Below are 16,949 nucleotides of genomic sequence, written 5' to 3'. Positions count from 1 at the left end.
CAGAAAATCTTTCATAAAGTAAGCACTTGATTGTGTTGAATTCCCCCTTTGCCAAAATCTTATATGTTGACCTTCCCCCACTACCTCTTTGGAGCAGTCTCTCCGGGCTCTCTGAGCTTCGGTCTCCCCGGCTGCAGTCCTCATTTTGCCCCAAGTAAAACTTAGCTCACAGCTCTCACATTGTGCATCTTTTCAGTCAACAATGACAGACAGCAGAGAGCTGTTACCTATAGGGGCCTACCCCTTAAAGTTGAACAGAACTTACCTTCCTATCTAGAAGTAATTACAGCCTCAGCTAAACTGATTGAAGTTTCAGATCCTGCCCTGGCATCTCCATTAAATCTGATGGTACCACACATAGCACAAATTGTTCTCCAACCTAAAGCACCCACCTTTTTCTACCAATCAATTTACTAATATAAAACATTAATTTCCCCTCAGGTTATTCAACTTTGTTACCCTTCTCAGTGAAAAGTTCTCCTGATAGTACCTTTGCTGTTCAAAATGCCTTCGTGTCCAGAGCAGATTTTTTTAACACTCTCATACCAAATGTGAATTAATGTGTTTTAAAATAATCTTATCTTAAATATTGAAAAGAAACAATACCAGGCTGTCTATGCAATAACTATTCTAAACTCCTTTTTAAACCAATCATTAGCAAAAACAAAATTAACTAAGTATCTGAACTTGTGAATCTATTTTGGATACATTAAATTACAAAAAGTATACATACAGTGGTAGTTAGAGGTTTTTAACACAGTTCACATATCATGTATGCCTGTTAAAATGAAAGTGAAAGTTGCTCATTGTGCCTGATTCTTTGTAACCACATGGCCTATACAGCCCATGGAATTCTCCAGGCCACAATACTGGAGTGGGTAGCCTTTTCCTTCTCCAGGGAATCTTCTCAACCCAGGGGTTGATTCCAACTCTCCCACATTGCAGGCAGATTCTTTACCAGCTGAGTCACAAGGGAAGCCCAAGAATACTGGAGTGGGTAACCTACTCCTTCTCCAGCAGATCTTCCCAACCCAGGAATCAAACCAGAGTCTCCTGCATTGCAGGATTCACCCTTTCTTATTTCTTTAACAAACATCTACTGATAATTAACTATGTGAATGGGGAATGCTCAATTCAACATATAATAGTAAGTGAAAAACATTATAAGCCTATTGTAACAATAATTTATTGAAAAGGTAAGCTGAATATTCACAATATTATGTGATTGCAGAATTATCAATATCATATTTATTGGATATCACACATTTCCCTATAATTGGCATGCAATATATAATCAGAAAAATAATAAATGTTGTTTTCAAAACACAGTATTAAAAAAAATCCATTCATGATAAGGATTATAAATTGATACCAAGGGGTTATTTAGAGAAAAGGAGTCTGAGTAGCAAATGTAAAGGCAATCTTACAATTTTGAAACAAAACAATGCTAACTCCCTTCAAGAAATCAATAAGCAGCAATTATCCATCAAATGTGTCATACTTTCTGGGTCATCTTGAACCTAACCTTCTTATTCTATGCTTGTCTAACACATCAGTTTCCACTTGCAGACAAACAATATGACAAATGCTACTTTGAAGGTTGCACCAGAGAAGGGGGCTGCCCGTCACAAGTATGAGTACAGGTAGCGGCTGCCTGGGCAGCGCTGTGTCCTTGCTGCACAGAAGTAGGCAGCTGAGTCTCCAGGCTGGATGGTTGCAATGTGCAGGGAGAGACGTTTGGAGGTCTTATTCAAGAAAACAGTCAGTCTCTGGTCTTTTTTTTCACCCATATTTGAATGAATAGCTACAAGGAGCTGGGGACCTTTTCCAGGTTCTTGCTTATACCAAGGGAAATACTCTGAAGCAGTGTCTGTATAAGTGCAGGTGATAACAGCGGTGTTTCCCTCCTGGACACTCAGGGTAGAAGGACTCTGCTCCACCTCGTTTCCAAGACTGACACCTATGGAGAAAGTAGAAGTCAGAGAAAGGAGAAGGTTGTCAGATTATTAAGTTCCACAATTTACTTTCCCTTTTCTACAATAACTAGAAGAAACCTGAATAAAGTCAGTCTCGGTGTCTAACAAATATCTACTAATACACTGTTTCTCTTTTTTTTTTTTTAATTAATTTATTTATTTTACTGTTTCCCTTAAACCCTCAACTCACAGTCCAGCTGTAGCCATAAGAATGTGATTAAAGCTCCAATGGGTGTCTTCACTGTTTTTCCCATTTAAGATCAATTGTGGACCTGCAGTCTCCAGCCAGGAGACCTGCTTCTGTTACCAAGTGTCCCCTTCTTTTCTCTAGTGGTTTCTACTCAGCCAATAAGAAAAAGGCTCTGCTTCTGCCCTAAGCCTATCCATTCAGAATCCATTCAAAGGAGCCCTCCACATATTCTGATCAGCAGAGGTGCACCCCCATCTGGTGGTCACATCTCTACCTACTGAATTCTGGTTAAATGTCCTTTTCATGGCTGTGCCTACGAGGGACATGCATAAAATCAGCAAAGGTCAAACAAATTTTGTCTCAGATTGAAGTACTCTAATGCACAGTAAGAATATAGAGATAGAGAATTTGACTGTTTATAAGCTGAAAAGAGGTAGATGCGGTTGCTCTTTATTCAATGATGGGCCTGATATATAATTTTTAAATTATAAAAGCACCATGATTCACTCTCCTAAACAAACAAGCAAACATATATATATATATATATATGTAATATATATATATATATATGAAACTATCAAGTTCAGCCAATATACCATTTTCATTTGCCTGTTATGGAGGAAAACTCTGTAAAAGAAACTTGTAAGCCAAAGATCAGAGTAACAGAGAGAAGATCATCTGACATTTCAACTGCCTGTTATCTCAGACTGTCTCCTCTAACCTGGTTTTCAGTGGGCCCTTGCTTTCTCAGAGAATTGACAGTAGAAACAGTTGAAATGTATCCTAAAATGTAATTACTAAATGGCAGAGATCTAATGTTGCAGTTTGCATTAGACAGCTTTTCTTTGCTCAGCAACAAGGGTCTGGAATAAGGAGATAGGAAAAGAACATTAAGGGGGAGGTGAGGATATCCAGCTTATCCTCTACTTTCTGCTGCTAGCTCATTTGATATATTTTTTAATTATATAATTTTTCATTCTGCCATCTTGGATCTAATTTCTGTTTTGTAAAATGAGGTGAACTAAACCCTGTCTAAGGGCTCATCTAGCTCTAAATTCTTTTATACTATTTAGCAGAACAAATCTTTATTGAGGCCTGCTCATATACAATGTAGAGTGATGAGAGAGAGTGGGGAGAGACCCCTTGCACTCTGGAACCCCAACACCATTTGTGCATTTCATGCAGTCTTTGGGGGCTGTGGTTGCCACTAATTAACCCTAGGTCTTCTTCTGAAGCAGAGGTAGGGTCCGTGGAGTGAATCCCTATCTGTGATTTCGTTTCTTCTATAAGATCAAGGAGAATATAAATCCAGAGTAAAATGGCATAAAATGGGGCAGGGCTCACTGAATGTGAGCGTCATCACAGACAGTGAGGTCAAAGGGGCTTTGTGACTGAATCGGTAAGGAGATGTTCTTCTGGTGATTCATTCTGTAAGTCTTACTTCATCTTGTAGGAATAAAAGAAAAAACATCTGCACAACTGGAGGACCCGGAGGAAGTCGCTGAGTTGCCAACAGGTAAAGCAAGAGGCTCTTTCTAAAGCTACCAAATTGCTTTCTGGCTTCTGTCTCTCCGTGCAAGTGTAGGTGGGGATCACCTGTCATTTTTAGAACCAGTGCAAAATGAAAATTTGGAATCTTCTTTGCAAGAAGCAGGGTAAAGTCTCATTAAGTAATGTTTCTAGTGGCTTCCCTGGTGGCTCAGATGGTAAAGAACTTGCCTGCAATGCGGGAGACCTGAGTTCGATCCCTGGGTCTGATCCCTGGGTCGGGAAGATCCCTTGGAGTAGGAAATGGCAACCCACTCCAGTATTCTTGCCCAGAGAATTCCGTGGAACGAGGAGCCTGGCAGGCTGTAGTCCATGGGCTCGCATAGAGTAGGACAGGATGGAGCGACTAACACTTTCACTTTCAACGTTTCTAGTGGCACCATTTTTCTAAAATGCTTTAACTCTTCATACAAATTAGTTTCATGTATCTGAATCTAATTTTTTGAGACTTTCGATCATTTTAGGTTCACAGAAAAATTAAAGAGAAGATGCAGAGGTTTCCAATATACCTCTCACTCCCACACTTGCATAACCTCTCTTGCTATCAACTTCCACACGAGACTGGTCTATTTCTCACAACTGATGAGCCCATATTAACACATTATAATCGCCCAAAGTCTATAGTTTACTAGGATTCACTCTTGGTGTTGTACATTCTATGGGTTTCCACAAATGTACAGTGGCACGTGTTCATCATCATAGTATCACAGAGAGTAGTTTCACTCCTAAACATCCTTTGTGCTCTGCCCATTCATCCCTCCACTCCCCTCAATCCCTGCAATCAGTGGTTTTCACTCTCTTTATAATTTTGCCTTTCCCAGAATGTCACATAGTTGGAATCATATAGTAGGCGGCCTTTTAGATTGACTTCTTTCACTTAGTATTATGCATTTAAGTTTCCTTTGTATTTTTATGGCTTGACAGCCCATTTCTTTTTAACACTGAATAATATTCCATTGTTTGGATGTACCACAATTTACTTATCCATCCACTTGCTGAAGGACATCTTGGTTAGTCCCAAATGTCGGTACCTGTGGATGAGCCGCTGTAGACCCGTGCCCTTCTCTCAGCCTGTGGCAGCCGCCCTCAGTGTTTGGTGCTCCTTGGCTTTCAGACACAGCGCTCCAGTCTCTGCCTTGTCTTCACATAAAAAATTATTTTTCTTATATTTGTGATTACCAGGACTCAAAACTCTGAATACAAACTTTAAAAATATTAGACACATTTAATTCCCTTTTCACTTTGAAGGAACACACACGTGCAGTTAACCAAAAAATTGAGTCATCTCTTTCTGTTTGTTGATCACCATATATTTTTTCAAGCATTTTCCATCAGAGAAATTTATATATAGCTTATATTTTGTCTGTCAGGAGCAGTAGACTTTTTTAGCAGGACATTGAATATTGGCATCTACATCAGTTATGACAATGGCTCCATATTAGAGCTTTATATACACAGGAGATTTCTGGGATAAGAAGGGCAAAAAAAAAAAAAGTGAAATGACAGTCCTAAAGGATCTGATCTTCGGAAGAAAAAAGTGCTGAACTATGAATCTGGAAACCCAAAGAGGTAACAAGGTACTTGCATGGTGTAGCCCTGCGGAGGGGCGGGGCTGAGGCAGCTGCAGTTTGGGCACAGGCTGCAGATCACCGGGGAGCACTGTGCCTCCACCGCACAGAGGTAGGTGGCTGCGTCTTCCAGCTGGGAGGCTGCGATGTGTAGGGTGCTATACCGTTCCTTAAAATTCACTGTGGAACTCAGCCTTTCTTTCTGCTTCATCCCTGAAGTTATGGAAAACAGCGTGGTGAGGCTGCCTCTGGGATTCTGCTGGAACCAGTGCACACTGCTCACTGTGGCAGAAAAATTGCACCTCAGAGTAGAGTTGGCTCCTTCCTGGAGCTTCAAGACTGAAGGGCTCTGCTCCACCTTCACTCCTCTCACCCCTGCTCGGAAAGAGAAAAACACACACATATGATGTCACTGAGGGGTCGCGGATGGGGTTTCCAGACCAGGAAACCCTCTCAGGAAGCACCTGAGGATGAAGGACCAGCTAGGAGCCCCAGTCAGCTCTCCCCCTTCCCGCCCACTGACGGCTGTGGACTCTCCCCAGCCCCCTCTCTGGGATGACCCCGACTCACAGCAAATCTGGACCCACAGAAGCCCCAGCAGGGCTCCCCATTGTCTCTTCATGATCCCTTGCCCAGATACTGAGGTGCCTTTGCCCCTACTCTGAAGGATATAGAGTCCTGGGGCCAGAGAAATGTTCTTACTACCAGTGTGTTCCACCAGAATCGCTGAGTACCAATCACATCTGAGGTGTGTCAGCTCACTTAACAGGAAACTCCACCCACAGGGGCCTAGTGAGACTGCAGTAAGGTCAGCAATTTCTCCAAAATTGAGGTTTGGGGGGACACTCAGAGAGGTAAAAGCAATATTTCTGATGTATATAGTCATAAAGAATTTTTTTTTTCTTAAAAGACTATATGTAAGAGAAGATTGTGGGATAGTGTGTGAGGAAAAGTAGATGATATTTCTAGAAGAATTGCGTCATGATGGATTACATAGAACCTTTAGGAATTATAGGGAAGAATGACCCACTTTTCAAATTGCATAGTTTGGCAGAGATTTTGATAATTCAGTTATGTGAAAATTCTCATCAAGGAAAACTATCTGATACATGCATTGTTTATTGCAGAAGTAAATACAATTCTTGAAATCGTTTAGAAGCCAAGATATATAGTCAGCCTCTGCACAAAAATGATTCCAATAAGAATTTCGTTGTTGAAAATCAGGACATGCGTATAATGTTCATCTGCCTTAATTTCCACCTCTCCCTTCCTACTGTCCAGCTCTTGGGCACCCTGTTGACCCACAGCTGATTCTGATCTGAGCCACACTTTGAGCCACACTTTTTTGCTCAAATTCAATGTTGTCTTTCTCCTTTCCATTTTTGTTCCTTATTTTTTCCTCTTTTTATTCTTGTTCTTTCTACTCTCAAGGAAATATATGAAAAGGTAGGAGGTCTGGGGTATTGGAATCATTTCTGGGTCAGTGGGTTTAGGGAATTCAGTCATAACAATTTTAAAAATGAATACAGGTAACGCAGGTGTTTTCTGTTGAGCTTCCATGCTCTCAGAACTCAGTAGTATCCCTATGTCGCTACCTCTGCTCAGAGAATCATCCTCACCATGGATATACAGAGGTAAGCGCTACAGCTTTCCAAACCTTATATAGAATGACAAAGCTGAAATCTGAGATGAACTTCACACAAACACTGTTCCCCTCTCCCCACCTTTGCTGTCTCTAATTTGACTGTTCCCCATGCTCTCTAGGCTCCTCTCTTAACTGTTCCATCTTTGGAATCATCAGAAAATGTCTTCATGTCTTGTAAAGCCTACAGTGCCCCCTAGTGGACTGAAACCATCAACAAAGACCCCTTCAGACCAACAACTGCAGCATCACAGAACCCCAGTCCCATTCACTGCATGCTTTCTGATGAAGAAAGTTGCCAGAAAAAAAAAAAAAAGTCACTGCCTAGATTGAATGGAGACTAAAAATAAACTCTTACTCTTAAAATGCCATTTCATGGAAATTTATGCCTTAAAAAATTGATGTTTCATTTTGTGCTTTCTTTTCATTACTTTAGTTCAAAATAAATCCTTATTTATAGAAGTTGTGCTGTAAATATGGTAATTTATTAGAAAGAACAAAATTTTGCCATTTGCAACAACAGGGATGGACTTGGAGGGCATTATGCTAAGTAAAATATGTCAGAGAAAGACAAATACTGTATGATATCATCTGTGTATAGAATCTAACAAACACAATAAACTAGTGAATATAACAATAAAAGCAGACTCATAGATATAGAGAACAAACTGGTGGTTTTTAGCGGGGGCAGGGCCAGTAGAGGGGTGTGGGTGTGGGAGACCCAAACAGTTGGGTATAAGAGAGGCTTAAGGATGTATTGTTATAACATGGAGAAGATAGCCAATATTTTGTAATAACTGCAAATGGAAAGTAACCTTTAAAAGTGTTACATAGCCATTGTTATGGCTACAGTCCATAGGGTCACAAAGAGTCAGACAGGACTGAAGTAACTGAGCACACACATACACAAGTGAAAGAAACCAGTCTGAGAAAGCCACACACCATATGATCCCGACTATATAATGTTCTGGACGAAACAAAACTATGGAGACAGTAAAAAGATCAGTGTTTGCAAGGGGTTACAGGGAAGAAGGGAAAAATTTTTACAGAACATTTTTAAGAAAAGAAAGGCTAACCAATGAGTAAAAGTCAAAAGTTTAATAGTATACAACCTTGGGTAGCTCAGCTGGTAAAGAATCCCCCTGCAATGCAGAAGACCCCCGTTTGATTCCTCAGTCGGAAAGTTCCCCTCTAGAAGGGACAGGCTACCCTCTCCAATATTATTGGTCTTCCCTGTGGCTCATACAGTAAAGAATCTACCTGACCTGGGTTTGATTCCTGAGTTGGGAAGGTCCCCTGGAGAAGGAAATGGCAACCCACTCCAGTATTCGTGCCTGGAGAATCCCAAGGACTGAGGAGCCTGGGGCAGAGGAGCTATGGACAGAGGAGTCCACGGGGTTGCAAAGAGAAGGACACAGCTGAAGTGACGAAGCCCAGCACGGCACATACAAAGTCTGGGGGAATTTTTTGTGTTGTTCTCAGTTCATTAAAGACTAACTTTCACTTTTATGCTGAGTTTGCTGCTGCTGCTGCTGCTGCTAAGTCACTTCAGTCGTGTCCAACTCTGTGTGACCCCATAGGCTGCGGCCTACCAGGCTCCTCCATCCCTGGGATTCTCCAGGCAGGAATGCTGGAGTGGGTTGCCATTTCCTTCTCCAATGCATGAAACTGAAGTCGCTCAGGCATGTCCGACTCTTCGCAACCCCATAGACTGTAGCCTACCAGGCTCCTCCATCCATGGGGGTCTCCAGGTAAGAGGACTGGAGTGGGTTGCCATTGCCTTCTCTGTATGCTGTATAGAAAGTCATCATTGCTTGTCATAAAGAATTGTGGAGAGCACGGCTATTCTTTGCTTACAAATGACCTCACTCGGGCCTCCTGTTTTAGTGCTCCCCAAAACCCTCAACACTCACACATGTGCACTTATTGGGGCAACACCATCTTTCCCAATTATTCAATGATGATTGGAGCCGTGTTTTCTTAACCTTTGCACAGGTGCTCAGGACACATTCTGATGCGTCTCACACGAGGTCTAGGTTCCTTCTTCAACTATTCTACGAGACGAGTCTTCGTTCTTCCTTACACTTCTCATCCTCTGAAATCTGTTGATAGCACTCTGCGCTGCTAACTCCTTTTCTGTTCTCTCTGTATTTTCAAGCGTATACCCTTTCTAATTTCTTAGACTTCCAGGGGGATAAAGAGATAAATGTGAATAAAATCCTTTCCTCTCTTTCCACTGTTTCATTATGTATGAGATTCTGTTCCTCCTCCTTTCATCCCTTCTTTCTCTATTAAGAATGATAATTTCTGGAGGCTGTGGCTCTCCTATCACCTCTCATGCCCTGCTCTGTCAGGAAGACATTGTGCAGACCACACCTCATCTGGCACACTTTGGTTCTTTGAAAGTATAGTGAGGCATAGCAATACCCACCTGGGTGACTTGGAACAACTTGTGGAAGCAGGACTTTGCAAGAATATGCAAAACACCACTTCTTTGCTTATGTGGTTTTACCTTGAAATTACTTTTACCCTGGAAAAGGAACTCTTGGTGTCAGAGAGTTTTCAGTTTCACTAGTAAAGAGCTGGGTATGGGGAATATTCTCTTCTTACTCTTATGCTTTAACCATTTGTACGTTTTTAGTGTCAACCAGAGACTAAGAGACAAACAACCACAGGCTCTGTGGGAACCACAGTGCATCCAGGCCCCGCTGCTGCTCAGAGTTTGTGCTCAGCTCCCCCTGCAGTTTCCGTCACTGTGTCACCCAGAGCGCAGTAGTACACAGCCGAGTCTGACTCCTGGGCCGAGGCTTTCTCCAGGTGGAAGGAGGTGGTTTTTGCATTGTATGTGGCTTCAAAACCTTTGTTGGTTCTCTTGTTGTTGACCTTCGTGGCTTTCAGGAGGAGTTCTGGACCTTCTCCAGGATACTGGACATACCAGAAAAGAGTGGGGTACCCAGTGGCTGAATAAGTACAGTTCACAGTCAAGGTAGCCCCTTGCAAAAGGGTCACTTGGCCGTCCGTCTGGCTTACTGAGTCTCCACGGGTTTGTCCTAGGGGAAAACAAGAGAGTTCTCTGTGATCTTGGGCATAAAACTCTGGGATAAAATCACGCTTAAAGTTTCTGTTGACATAACAGAAGAACGGATCCAAATTTTTACAGGCGCTTTGCTTACCCAGCAGGAAGAGTATCACAGCCACTAATCCTGGAGAAGAGATCATCTCTAGAGTGTCTCCTGAAGAACGTTCTTGACTCTTAACATGAAGAAATGTTGAAGTCACAGTGAGGTTTAGTTTCAGTGAAGTTTAGACTCACAGGAAATGTGTCTGCGTTAGGAAACTGCACCCTCTGGTGGACAGGGAAAAAAATGCGATGCATGTATGAAATAAAGTGAAAGTGAAAGTGAAGTCGTGTCCAACTCTTTGCGACCCTGTGAACTATAGCCTGCCAGCCTCCTCTGTCTATGGGATTCCCCAGGCAAGAACACTGGAGTTGGTTGCCATTTCCTTCTCCAGGGGATCTTCCTGACCCAGGGATCGAACACAGGTCTTCCGCATTGCAGACAGACGTTTTACCCTCTGAGCCACCAGGCAGCTTGATGCATGTATACTGGAAAGAAAGTGAAGTCGCTCAGTCGTGTCCAGCTCTTTGCAACCCCATGGACTATAGCCTGCCAGGCTCCTCCATCCATGGGATTTTCCAGGTAAGAGTACTGGAGTGTGTTGCCATTTCCTTCTCCAATGCATGAAACTTTCCTTCTCAAATGCATGAAACATGCATAAAAAGTGAAAGTGAAATCCCTCAGTCATGCCCAACTCCATGGACTGCAGCCCACCAGGCTCCTCGGTCCATGGGATTTTCCAGGCAAGAGTACTGGAGTAGGTTGCCATTGCCTTCTCTGGTATCCATTGTGGGCCAACCTATAATCCACTGACTGTCAGAAGAGTTTGTGGCTGTTTACAGAGGAAGTAATAAGAAGCAGGTCATTACTGAGTGAATCTCTGTTTTTCAGCATTGTGCCCCAATTTATAGAAGAGCGACTGACAACTATTTGTTGTTTAGTCACTGAATCAGTCATGTCTGACTCTTTTGCAACCCTAAGGACTGTAGCCTGCTAGACTCCTTTGTCTGTGGGATTTCCCAGTCAAGAATGCTGAAGTGAGTTGCCATTTTCTTCCCCAGGGGATGGAATCGAACCTGAGTCTCCTGCACTGGCAGGTAGATTCTTTACCACTGAGTCACCAGGGAAGCCCTGACTGATGTTTATTACATGCTCACTGAATATTTACTATACCAAAAAAAAGTAATGAATAAAGGGTCTTTGATTGTGAAATCACTGCTGCTTGAAATAAAATATTTTCTCAGTCCTAAAATAATATCATTTGTAAGAAATGATATCTTTCTAATAAAATTTTTTTCAAGGAAAAAAGTCACAGTGTCTCATCAATAGTCAAATAATCCTGAATTTCAGAATCATTAAAATGTGAAAACAAAAGATATATCATAATTGAAATTATCAAATCCTTGTAGAATTATCTAAGAGCAATATCTTATTTTCCTACTTCTTCCTTGACTCTAAGATAAAAGGGTTGGCCTATGTATATCAGACAAGTACTAATCCCATTGTATATTCTTAGTTGATATCTAGCCTCAAAGATACTTTCTATTCTATCTGCCACATTTTGTTGCCAAGCTTTAACAAAATAATTTTCCCCCAGTGTTTGAAACCCTGAAGATGTGGATTTGTGTCAAAAGCTCAGAGCATGAGTTAGGTCACTCTTTCCCAGCTTTTGAAATTGTTAAAGACCTCTCAGCCAATATTCACATGACAGCTGAAAGTAGAATTAATGAGTGAATGACTTAAAATTACAGATTCTGGGCCCACCAATAACTTCATGAATCACATTATCCAGAGTTGAGACCCATGAACCTGTAATTTTTGAAAGCTCCTCAAGAAGTTGGGTCGCAGGTTGGATGCATGAGACAAGTGCTCAGGGCTGGTGCACTGGGAAGATCCAGAGGGATGGGATGGGGAGGGAGGCGGGAGGGGGGATCGGGATGGGGAACACATGTAAATCCATGGCTGATTCATGTCAATGTATGGCAAAAACCACTACAATATTGTAAAGTAATTAGCCTCCAACTAATAAAAATAAATTAAAAAAAAAAAAAGAAGTTGGGTTGCAGCTAGTCTGATGTTGGTTTACAAGTTTTCATTTGGGACAGATGTCCTAGATCAAGGTAGTTGTCAAAGATCAGTGAGCAACAGGATGTTCCCAGGACTACGTACATACTCAAAACTTCTCTTCTTGAGTGAAGGCAATGGCAACCCACTCCAGTACTCTTGCCTGGAGGATCCCATGGACGGAGGAGCCTGGTGGGCTACAGTCCATGGGGTCTCGATGAGTCAGACACGACTGAGTGACTTCACTTTCACTTTTCACTTTCATACATTGGAGAAGGAAATGGCAACCCACTCCAGTGTTCTTGCCTGGAGAATCCCAGGGACGGGGGAGCCTGGTGGGCTGCCATCTCCGGGGTCTTGAAGAGTCGGACACGACTAAAGTAACTTAGTGCAGCAGCAAAAACAAGCACTTCTTTAGCTCTCTCTTTATGACCGTTCATTTTATAAAACAAAACCTCTGAGGAGTATCAAGATGAAGTTCTAATAGGCATTCATCTTCTGTAAAGCCCTGTAACCATAGATCCCTAAACACACAGATGGAAGCTTAGCCCATTCTGTTTCTGGGAGTTCACTCTTCTCAGATTCACATCAAGGAATTTCATGAGTCCAGAGTCAGCACATGAATCATTTCCTAAATCCAGATTTAAATTTAAAAAACCAGGCTCAGATACTGCTTGGATTCACATATCCTTTCCATTCTTCTCCACCTTCCAAATCACATAGTAAGAAACTGCCTCAAAAATACACCAGAAAAAAATTCTGGAAAATCAGTTACAAACTCCTTCTCTGGTAGGTGGGTTTCCCTGGTGGCTCAGATGGTAAAGAATCCGCTGGCAATTCTGGTGTATAGAAAGGATGCAAAATAGGTTGTAATGGTGTAGGACTGAAAATAAATGTATAGCACATGGAGACAGATAGTTGTTATCTCTATTTTCAAAAAACATAGTTTAAGGCTAATGAGTACATATAGGAGAAGTATTTTTGCATTTCGGGGTCATAAAAGAAGACTTGTACAACACTGAAGAAAAGTATTTGCTATATTTGGATTTTAATGGCTTTATTAATACATAGTTCTCTTTAAAATAAATTGCACCTCCTTAACTTAATAAGATTGACATATGTATATACTCGTGAAGCCATCTCCACAATCAAGATAATGAATAATGCATCACCCCAAAAGTTTCCTCTTGTCTCTTTTTAGTCCTTTCAGCCCTCTCTTCACTTTTTACTCCCATTTTCAAGCAACATTTCTCTCATAGTTTGCATATTCAGTAATTTCAAATAAATAGTATGATATGTGCCTTTGATAGGTTCTTTCATTCAGCATAATTATATATATTCCATGGTTATTATAATCATGTTTTATTCCTTTGTATTGCTGAGTAGTATTCCATCATATAGATGTGATTTATCTATAGATATGTTTATCTATTCACTTACTGATGGACATTTAGGTTAGTCCTAGTTTGTGGCTGTTACAAACAAAGCTGCTATGAACATGTGTGAATAAGATTTTTTATAGTTTTACTTTCATTTCTCTTGTGTCAATATCTGGGAGTAGAATGACTGGAGCCTATGTTAGGTATATATTTGACTTTGTTTAACTTTCTTCTTTTTTCTAGTAGCTTTTTTGTTAATTCCCTTGGATTTGATGCTCAGATAATTATGCTGTCTGTGACTAAAGATAGATTCACTTATTCTTTTCTAAAATGTATGATTTTTGTTTCTTTCTCCTGCTTTATTGCACTGGCTATAGTACAATATTCAATAGGACAACTATAGGACCCATAGTACAATATTCAATACAAAAGGTAAGAGTCAAAATTCTTCCCTTAGTCCTGAAATTTGAAGGAAAGCATTCAGTCTTTTGCTATCAAGTGTATTTGATGTAGATTTGTTGTAGAGAACCTTTATTAACTTAATGAATTCCCTTAAGTCTTAATTAATTTGCTGGGAGTTCTTAATCAAGAATAGATACTGAGTTTTGTCCAATGGTTTTTCTGTAGCTATAGAGGTTACTGTCATTAATCTTCTATGACTTGTTAATCTCTGTGGATACATTACTAATAAATCGTCTTACAAATAGTAAAACAAAGCTATCTGGAAACTTAATTTTAGAGTTAATAGTTTTGAACACAGACCTGTCTAATAGCAAAAATCTGTTTCCTTTTTTCCCCTATAGATTATTTTCAGAGAAACTTTGAGAGAGAAAGGGCAGCAAAATTACTACTCAAATCTTTGAAATATTTTAAGACAGTCTTTTAATATGTTCTTTACTTATTCAAATTGGACTAATTAAATAATTATAGATTTGGCCCTTTAGCCAAAAGAGGAAAGAAACATGAAGAATACTCATGAACTTGTTTACAAAACAGAAACAGACTCACAGACATAGAGAACGAACTCATGGTTGCCAAAGGGGAAGGATGGGGGGGAGAGATCGATAGGGAGTTTGGGATGGACATGTACACACTGCTCTATTTAAAATGGATAACCAACAAGGACCTATGTCTAGCACAGGAAACTCTGCCTAATGATACGTGGCACCTTGGATGGGATGGGAGCTTGGGGGAGAATGGATACAAGTACCTGTATGGCTGAATTCCTTTGCTGTCCCCCTGAAACTATCACAACATTGTTAATCAGCTATACTCCAATATAACATAAAATTAAAAAAAAAAAAAAAAAAATTCAAGCTGCAATTCAGGAGATGACCACCAGGTAGTGCTTTGACCATCCCCTTCAGACTCCTACTTACTAGGCACCCGAGGAGCGATGCTCCATACCAGTGCACCAAACTCTTCTAGGTTTCTGTAAACCACTAGAATCCTGAAACCTCGTTCATGACTACTGGTCACTATTTCTCTTTCCCTTTAAATTGGCATGTGATAAAGTAGTCTAGAGCATAGTTTTTCAGACTAACCAGGATAAATGTTTCTCAAAAATTTAAAAACTGTACTGCCATGTGATCCAGCAATTCTACTTCTGATAATATTATATTCAAAACACTTGAAAGAATTTGGATATATACTCCAAATACTGAGATATTCATATATCCATGTTTCTACCAAAAGATGGAAGGAACCCAAATGTTCATCAACAGATGAATGAGTAGACAAAAAATAGTGTATGTGTACAATGGAATATTATTCACCTTTAGAAAGGTATAAAAAAAATCTACAACATGGATGAAATTTGAGGACATTATAATCAAAGAAATGTCACAAAATGAACAATATTTTGTAATTTGACTTATATGAGTTATCTAAAGTAGTCAAACTCATAGAAAGAGAAAGTAGAACAGTAGTGGCCATGGGTTGGAGGGACAAGGGAATGAGGAGTTAGTCTTTTTTTTTTTTTAATTTACATTTTTGTCTGCACGTTGAGGCATGGGGAATATCAGTTCCTTGACCAGGGATCAAACCTGTGTCCCCTGCATTGTAAGCATGGAGTCTTAATCACTGGACTACTAGGGAAGTCCTGAGGAGTTTGTCTTTAATGAGTATAAATTTTCAATTTTTCAAGATGCAAAGAGTACTAGAGATGGATGGTGCTTGCTGAACAACAAGGCAAATGTATTTAGTATCACTGTACTGAACACTTAAAATAGTTAAAATAGTAAAAATGAATGTCAAAATGATAAAAATTTAATTTAAAAAATTTAAGGGAGTATTTTAAGAATTCTACTTTACACATCTGCTTCCAAATGCAAATATAAGAGGGAGTCATAATACAAGACCACTTATCAATCATCCATTACCATTCAGATTTTAAGGCACTGAGAAAATGAGGTTAGAGGTAGGAGGAAATTGGAGACAAGGAGTATTTTGGACTGTGTTAACACTGATTGAAAAGGAGGGCCTAGAGAGGTACAAAATCAGTCACATGATGGTAAAAATGCTTTTTGAAGAGTGGTACAGCAAAGGGCAAAAGCAGAGAAAGAAGACAATTCATACTCTTCTCCTTCACAATGTCCTTCTAAGAGCAGCTAATTATTAATCACTTTGTGAATAAGATTGATGGGAGGCAGTTAAACTATATTATAGAAATTGAGCTATTTCATGCTAGAGGTGTTAATAATGCAGAATGAGTATTAGCATAAAGTTTGTGACATATTAAACATTTTGGAAAGTAAATGAGAGTACATTGATTCCATTAATAAATCTAAAATAAATTTATTCATTAAATGGTATAAAACTGTATTCAAACAGATATTCAAAAAGAGGACTACCACAGAGAGATTTCACCACCTTCCTCATTCCAAGTAATGTTGGTAATATAATATAAATACAATAAATATTTATTGAACAAATTGATCTGTGGAAAATTCTTAAAGAGATGGGAATACCAGACCACCTGACCCACCTCTTGAGAAATCTGTTTGCAGGTCAGGAAGCAACAGTTAGAACTGGACATGGAACAACAGACTGGTTCCAAATCGGGAAAGGAGTATGTCAAGGCTATATATTGTCATCCTGCTTATTTAACTTATATGCAGAGTACATCATGAGAAATGCTGGGCTAGATGAAGCACAAGCAGGAATCAAGATTGCTGGGAGAAATATCAATAACCTCAGATACCCAGATGACACCACCCTTATGGAAGAAAGTGAAGAACTAAAGAGCCTCTTGAAGAAAGTGAAAGAAGAGAGTGAAAAAGTTGACTTAAAGCTCAACATTCAGAAAACTAAGATCAGGGCATCTGGTCCCATTACTTCATGACAAATAGATGGGGGAACAGTGGAAACATTGTCAGACTTTATTTTGGGGGGCTCGAAAATCACTACAGATGGTGACTGCAGCCATGAAATTAAAGGACACTTACTCCTTGGAAGAAAAGTT

At 40.1% G+C, this 16,949-nt stretch overlaps 3 gene segments (V, D, J or C); all 3 read right to left on the bottom strand.

Moving 5' to 3' along the window:
• Positions 1–16,949, bottom strand: part of LOC122704631 — a 284,386-nt gene that overhangs the window by 65,625 nt on the left and 201,812 nt on the right.
• LOC122705805 lies at positions 5,260–5,971 on the bottom strand. The segment is given in 2 exon segments: positions 5,260–5,657; positions 5,853–5,971. Coding segments are annotated over 2 exon segments (450 nt in total).
• Positions 9,640–10,225, bottom strand: LOC122705804. The segment is given in 2 exon segments: positions 9,640–9,974; positions 10,098–10,225. Coding segments are annotated over 2 exon segments (381 nt in total).

The sequence above is a fragment of the Cervus elaphus genome, chromosome 12 (assembly GCF_910594005.1).
Source record: "Cervus elaphus chromosome 12, mCerEla1.1, whole genome shotgun sequence".
Lineage (NCBI taxonomy): Eukaryota > Metazoa > Chordata > Mammalia > Artiodactyla > Cervidae > Cervus > Cervus elaphus.
The sequence above is the reverse complement of the archived record's forward strand: the minus strand, read 5'-3'. Positions and strand labels throughout refer to the sequence as shown.